Source organism: Trachurus japonicus, chromosome 3 (assembly GCF_045865225.1).
Source record: "Trachurus japonicus isolate A0001 chromosome 3, Traja_1.0".
Lineage (NCBI taxonomy): Eukaryota > Metazoa > Chordata > Actinopteri > Carangiformes > Carangidae > Trachurus > Trachurus japonicus.
The window spans coordinates 19692796-19700480 of NC_140909.1; the positions used below are offsets into that span (position 1 = coordinate 19692796).

Genomic DNA, 7685 nt, shown 5'->3' on the forward strand with positions numbered 1-7685 from the left:
TCTCAGCCCAATCCACTAAAATGCTTATTACTTATCACTGTTGGTGCTTTACACTTAGTCTTCATTAACAGTTTAATGCGCCAATCAGCAGCTCTCTCTGTGATGTCAAGTGGCAACATGCGACCCCGTTTGATGTCTCAAAATAAAGAATGAACTGACTCCGATTCGCCGGCCACCAGGAGCCCACAACACCTCAGAGCCGGTGTAAGAAAACACAGCTTGCATCCAGTGACAGATAAAAAAAAAAAAAATTAAAATAAAAAAGTGTATATAGCCTGTGATCATGGTCATTACAAGGCTTGACCACGCAATGTTGTTTTTTGTTGTTTTGCTCGTGATCTCCCTATTTGATGCTGTCTGTTGAGCTTTTTTGGGACGTGTCAGTTCAAAAAGTGTGTGTGTAAACTCCTTCTCACTGGAAAAAAGGGGAGGAAAGGAAACTGACTTTAAGTGGGTTTAAACTTAACCTTTATTTTCAGAATTTAGTTAAAAACAAAACAAAACAAAACAAAACAGAGGGCCTCTTGTAGACGATTCTTCAGATTTAGTTGGACAAACTTTCCTCTGCATTTGTGTATTAAAAGACGACTGGAGATAAAAAAGAAAGAAAGAAAAAAGTTAATCAGTCACTGACACCGAAAATGCTTACTGTTGTGCAAATGGACAAAATTTGTGAATTAACACACAAAAAAAATGTGGAAGGACAGACGCGAGCGAATAACAAATGAAATAGATTGGCGAGCCATAAAATGAGATTTGAAATCCCATTCAAATAAGAGCTCGCGACGTCAGCGCACTTATCCGAGAGAGAGAGAGCAGGAGAGAGGAAGAGAGAGAGTGGGAGGGAGAGAGAAAGAGAGAGAGAGAGAGAGAGAGAGAGAGAGAGGCTGGTGTGTGGCGTGTATGAGAGGGGTGAGATTTGAGAAATAGGAGGGGCTTCTAAACGACTAGAAATGTCAATCTGAGCAAGGGAGTCCCAATAATCTAAAGCAATCTGTAAGGACCTGACCTTAGTCCATCCAGATCAATAGGGAAGTGAGGGTGGAAAGAAGAAGAAGAGGAAGAAATAAGGGGCGCAACCGGATCGTTTACACTGGCTGTTCCCGAGGAAATATAGACTTCCCTTGCTTGCACCTTTTGTTGCTCACATGCTCACACTGTAAAAGTGGATATCGAGGCAATTCCCTTGCTTTGTGAGATTGCAGAAGACTTTTCTCCCCCTTTTTCCTACCACCATGTCTTTCCCTCAGCTGGGATATCAGTACATCCGACCGATATACCCGCCGGAGCGCCAGGGGATCGCCAGCAATGCCCGGGCCGGGACAGAGCTCAGTCCGTCCGGCGCACTCTCCAACGTCCTCTCCACTATGTATGGATCTCCTTTCGCCGCGGCAGCGCAGGGCTATGGAGCGTTCCTCCCCTACTCAAACGATATATCCATTTTCAATCAATTGGTGAGTCACTTTTCTCTATTAAGTCATCCATAACTCCTGTTACGCTCTAAACGCAAAGATATAGGGCTGTTCATTGCCACTTAAAAAAAAAAAAAAAAAAAAAAATCGTCCAAACTTTTCGAGCGTCAGGCTGAACTTTGTCGTTGGATCTTTTCAGAAATTGAGTTAAAAGTGGTTAAAAAGTGACACATTAACACACTGTTCGCATCTTCCTGAAACTGATGACAAAAGAGTTAATGAAATGATGCAACGTGCTGTGGGACGTTTACAGGTAGAGTATATAGGTGGTGTAGAAAGTGTAGAAAAGTATTCTTGATCGATGTAAATAGGTTAAAACATAGTTTTAGAGTTTGATTTTTTTTTATTCGATTTTGAGGCTCTAGGGGCGTAAATTACGATTTAAGTTGGGAGTAAAAAAACAACAAAAAAACAAAAACGTTAATGGTTTAGTTTGTTTACACTTTGATTATAACCGAGTTGTTTTACTTCCGTAAATTCCACATGTCACACTGTGGGGCATGGTTTTATTTATCATGAAGATTAATAAGTAGGTTATCCTATGACATTAATATTTTTAGTCTAATAATCCCTCTGACTCTGATTCTTTTCCCTACTCTGATCTTTGCAGGGTGCTCAGTATGAACTGAAAGACAGTCCCGGTGTCCAGCACCCAGGGTTCGCCCACCCTCACCCTGCTTTTTACCCATATGGCCAGTATCAGTTCGGTGACCCGTCCAGACCCAAAAACGCCACCAGGGAGAGCACCAGCACCCTGAAGGCCTGGCTCAGTGAGCACCGCAAAAACCCCTACCCAACCAAGGGCGAGAAGATCATGCTGGCCATCATCACCAAAATGACCCTCACCCAGGTGTCCACCTGGTTCGCCAACGCCAGGAGGAGGCTAAAGAAGGAGAACAAGATGACCTGGACCCCCCGGAACCGCACCGACGAAGAGGGAAATGTTTACAGCAGCGATCACGAGGGGGAGGAGGGGGACAAGAGGGAGGACGAGGAGGAGATCGATTTGGAGAACATCGACACGGAAAATATTGAGAACAAGGACGACTTGGACGACCAGGACGACCTGCATTCAGATATTAAGCTAGACGGGAGGAGTGACTCTGAGATTTCTGACGGCTATGAGGATTTACAAGGGCCCGACCAGAGGTTTCTAAAGGCTGTGGGGAAAGATGGCAAAGACGTGGAGAGAGGAGGAGAGCACTTCCACAGCCACCACCACCATCACCACTCTCCTTTGGACATCAAAGCGTCCCAAACAAACGGGGAACAGCTCAAATTGAACCCGGTCTCCGTTAGCTCGCCGCCTTCAGAAAACAACCCTGCCCCAGCCCAAAAGCCAAAGATCTGGTCTTTGGCAGAGACAGCCACGGCCCCTGACAATCCGCGCAAATCGCCACAAATGAACGGCAGCAACTCCGCAGGGCCGGCCGCCCAGACCATAATCGCTCCTCACAGACTCATCTCTTCTTGTCCCGTTGGGAAAGTCCAGAACTGGACGAACCGAACCTTCTCGGCGCATCAACTGGCTTTACTGAACTCTAATCACTACCTGGGACTGGCAAACCAGGCCACTGCCACCGGCCTGGCCCTCTACAGCAGCAGGCAAACGGAGGACAAGAGTCATAGTTCAGAGACTCCAGTCACAGGTACATGTCCCCGACACTGAGACGCGCATGTATAAATAGTCCTAACAACAAAACAAAGACACTAGTCCATTGCCCGTCATTCATTTCTATTATTTTAGACCTCGCTTTTTGCCTTCTTGGATTTTCTTTCCTCTCTAGGCCACACACAGATGAACAGTGTTACAATGTTATAACTTACAGAGTAATGTGTGTGTGTGTGTGTGTGTGTGTGTGTGTGTGTGTGTGTGTGTGTGTGTGTGTGTGTGTGTGCGAAAGAGTCCGAGAGGTGGAAACCTCATCAGAGAGCATTTAAGAAAATGTGGAATTGGGTGAAAACTGTTCTTTAATTTCTGTGCCCCTTCCCCTCTTTTATTTGGTTATTGTTACATCCATGTGATAATTATGCCCATGTGCTTGTATTAGTGGTTTACATACCACACCACCACCACCATCCACCCCAAACCCATTCAACTCAACTAGTCTTCAACACTAAATTTACTGAAACTCAAGATGGGCTCTGATCACAGGGAGTTCACTTCACATTTTAATTTCCACAGTTTCAGAGAGCTCTTTAGTGCCTTGGATGCAGAAAAGTTGTTAAAAACAGCTTTCCACCCTGTTCAAACGATAGTAAGGCTGTCAGTTAATGACATTTGGGATTTTTTCTTTTAGATGCCATATCACATTTTCCTTTTTTAAAACGCCATATTTACCCGTATTTGCTTTTATTCTAAGCTTTTTTTTTTCTTTATCCCTGTGTGTGCGCTTGTGTTATTTCGCCAAGGCCTGTTACACTTAATAGTTTGGTCATGCAAATGAGCTCAATGCAAATTCACTACAGGCTGGTTTTTGAAAGGCAATTGTCACTTTTATGTCTCTTTGTGTTTTAGCTCTTCATGAGGCTATTATTAGTGATTTTTAGATCACCTTTTTTTTTACCCCTGTATATTCCAGGCCTTAGAACCAACTAAGCAGCGATGGTTCTCTCGGCTCTCTCTCTCTCTCGCTCCCTCTCTCTCTCTCTTTCTCTCTCTCCATAAACCTTCACCCATCCGCTGTTTCTATTTTATTTTATTTTAATTTGAATATGGAATGTAAAATAAGAATAATACATCTCTGTATACTTACGTTGTAAGCATGTCCTGTGTAAAACTGCTAATGTAATAATGTATGAACCTGTAGTCTGTGAGTTTTTCTTTTTCTTTTTGTAAGTTCTGTGAGGATTTGATGTTCAAATGTTTTTGTATATAAAGTTAAGAATATGTACATACTTGTGAACCAAATTGTACAAGAAAGTCTATATTTTGGCTAATAAATGAACTGCTGCAACTTTAAGGAATTGTTGCTTTTTGATCGGGCTATTTTGACAACTGCTTTTGATGGTGGCTGTTACTGTGCATTGCAGCTTGAATTGCACTGCTTTGCTTTTTCTTTTTTCTTTGTGTGTGTGTGTGTGTGTGTGTGTGTGTGTGTGTGTGTGTGTGTGTGTGTGTGTGTGTGTGTGTGTGTGTGTGTGTGATAGTAGTGGACAGCCTGAGGCACAGACTTCATCCTCCGTGGCAGTGATAAGTAAATATTCGAGAGGGATTTATCACACTTTTATAGTGGAGGGACTTAAGGCTAATTAGCCAGCGTTGCGGCGTATACATTTGGATATTCATGTTTTGGGATTATCCTTATAGAGGCGTAGCGGACGTATTAAAATGAATAATACTTCCATTAATTTTTGGTGTGAAACTGTTTGGTGTGCAACGAAACTTTTGGTAATGAATAATTGCTAGAGGATCATTGGTAGCCTGTTTGGTCAATAGTGGTTCAGTTGATCCTAAAGATGGATTCTGGCTCTGCAAAGCAACTCCCACATCTCATCATGCTCAATTTGTAAAGCCTGTGCACCTTACATATATCATACACACCCCCCTCAACCACGGCCGCTCTTTTGATATAATTGTAATATATCGTTGCTGTATAACTAATAATAACATCATTTATTTTGTTTGCCCGTGATGTGATCATTTGCATGTGTGAGCCCTTATCACAGGAAGTTTATGTAAACTTAGTGTTGGAGCTCCCTCTACAGTCTCTCGCAGTCGTCCATGTTCTTCTGCACAGATTCAGCTCATGCAGTCTCAGTTTTTTTCCAGTCCCATTTCTAATTTATCTATCAGTTGTGATGTGAAATTCGATAGAAACATTTTGCTCTTATAAATCTGTCACAGTATCATATCTTTTTAACGTGTTTTTGAGCCCCAGTGTTGTGATTTCATGATGCACACGCAGGACAGCTGTGATCAGGAAGCAGTGGATTTATTTGAAAAGCTTCAAAAAAAAGACAGAGAAAAGATTTTGTTGATGTAAAAAACAAAAAAAAATTCTTAAGTTGGGTTGAGAAGTTTAGGAATATTTAATAAAAAGGAAAAATAAAAAAAAAAAAAAAAAAAAAAGGTCACAAGCAACAAACCGTTTGGCATAAACATTATGCAAATATTCACCAAAAAGCGCAATAAAACATAACCAGGAACATACACTAAATAGAAAAAATGAGTATTTTTTTTAACCCTTGCAGCAAGTGAAAGATTTTGAAAAGTCGTTTGAAACTGGGACTTCTCAACAATCCTTGAAAGCGCGTTCTGTTGTTTCACTATTTTTCCTTCTTTCTTTTTTTTTAATCAGACACAATGAAATGTAAGAAAAATAAAATAGAGAGAAAAGAGAAAAAAATCAGCAGTTGAAAAACGCTGTCAATATTCTTATTATTCAAATTTCGCAGAGATGATAAAACATCTCCAGCCTTGAAAGACATGAAAGTCTCACTCATGCACATTCTTATTTTTTTCATCCGTCTTATTTAAAAGCAGTCAAAATATATTTAATGTTTAAAACATTCTCAAAAGTATCATGGCTGACAAACTTTGATTCCTAACTCATTCTACTCTGAACGAAAAGCATTCCCTTTTTTGTTGATATTGTAATGTTTTCATCATTATTTATTAAAATCATATTTTATTTCTTCTCGTAGGTTCAATTTTGAAAGGACTTGGATTTTGTGCTTGTGTTTATATTTAAAGCCGTGCGCGCAGAGACTCGGGCTGTCACACATTCCTCGACTAGACTCAGATGGTCAACGAGGACAAAAGCTTTTAATGTCTGCGATCCAGGGCAGCAAGAGGCAGATGAAAAGCGCTGATTCGCCCGAGCCGTATCCTCTCCAGGTTTAGGATCTGCTTTAAACAAACCCCAACTCAGCCGAGGGAGAGACTGCGGAGCCTTTTGCAGCTCCTCTCACCATGTTGCCTTCCTGTCTAATCAATTATCTTCAGTGAGAGCCACATCTAACCGCGCGATGCATATTCATAAGTGGCATCAGCCAGCTGATTGATGTAATAGCTTTTTTTTTTCTCCTTCCTTTTTGTAGCTTCATGCCCACTTCCTTGAAGGAAGTAGCTTTGAATGACCAACGTTACACTAACACTTTTACAATTACACGATAAAACTACACAGGGGAATGAGGTGTTCTTATGGGATGTTATAACACATTTAAAATGTTAAAGTTTTTTTTTTTAAATGCCTTTTTAATAAATGTAAATCGTAAATTAAAAAACAAACTATAAAACCAAATATCAGTCATAAAACACACCACTTTGATTCTGAGCATGACTTTTATTGTGAAATTCATGTTATAAAGATTTATGTCAGCCAAAAATGGATGAAATAATGTGAGTAAAAAGTGGGCTGGCTGCATGTGAGTGTCCCGAACCTTGTCATAAATAAGGATGTGTATTTCCTGACTGTTCACAGGATGTTTGCTCCTGAGAGGCCCGCAACAAGCCCCCTCTTGATCATGAGGATTCAATTGAAATGCTACTGAAGGGCCAGTGATCGTGTCTAGAGCTCAGGGCCTCTCCTCTGATCAGTCCATGAAATTAGGGATTAAAATGCCTCGGCAGAAACAAAGTAATCATGCCTGCTTATGTTGCCATACGTGTCCAACCTGCTCCCTGTTACAAAGAGCAAATGGAATGCATTAGCTAACATTTTGCTCTCAGCTACACAGGGACCATTTCCAGTGGGGCATGGTGTGTCACTTCTTTCCCCGCACGTTAAGTGGATGTTCTCCTGGCTAATGAGCAATAATCAACACTGACTCCTCTTCTTATTTCTGAGGTCCATGCTGTGTTAAACGCTCAGTGTCTGTGGGGCACACTGAAGCGCTGTGCTACTCAACTGCCTGAGAAAGCACAGGGCCATCCACTGCACACAGGGTTGCAAGAAAGTAAAGATAGAATTAAAAAGATTAGGCATGTACATGCTGCAGGCTTTAAAACAGCTACAAAATAATCACAATGTGACATCATGGATTTCTCAGATTCAGATGTACCACATTATAAAGCAATAGATTCTCAATTATACTCGCTGTCTTGTAATTATTTACTAATTAATGGATAGTTCTGCAGTATTAAGAGTGTGGGAAACACAGATGTATTTGACAATGCACATAAATTGTACTTCATTTCCCATCTAATCACATGTTGTCCTTTTTTGCCCACAGTACCCTGAGACCAGACTATACACAGCTATGTGGGAG

At 41.2% G+C, this 7685-nt stretch overlaps 1 protein-coding gene across 1 annotated transcript; it reads left to right on the forward strand.

Annotated features, from left to right (window-relative positions):
• Window positions 1-900: 900 nt before the first annotated feature.
• Window positions 901-4435, forward strand: irx3a (iroquois homeobox 3a). The gene is made up of 2 exons (XM_085765684.1): window positions 901-1454; window positions 2083-4435. Exons 1-2 carry the CDS (start codon window positions 1236-1238, stop codon window positions 3139-3141), a joined length of 1278 nt encoding a protein of 425 aa, XP_085621810.1. The 5' UTR covers window positions 901-1235; the 3' UTR covers window positions 3142-4435.
• Window positions 4436-7685: the final 3250 nt, after the last annotated feature.

Coding starts and splice junctions, on each gene's coding strand:
- irx3a (XM_085765684.1), top strand. CDS start 1,236: ATGTCTTTCCCTCAGCTGGGATATCAGTACATCCGACCGATATACCCG. Junction 1,455..2,082: donor TATCCATTTTCAATCAATTG/GTGAGTCACTTT, acceptor TGATCTTTGCAG/GGTGCTCAGTATGAACTGAA.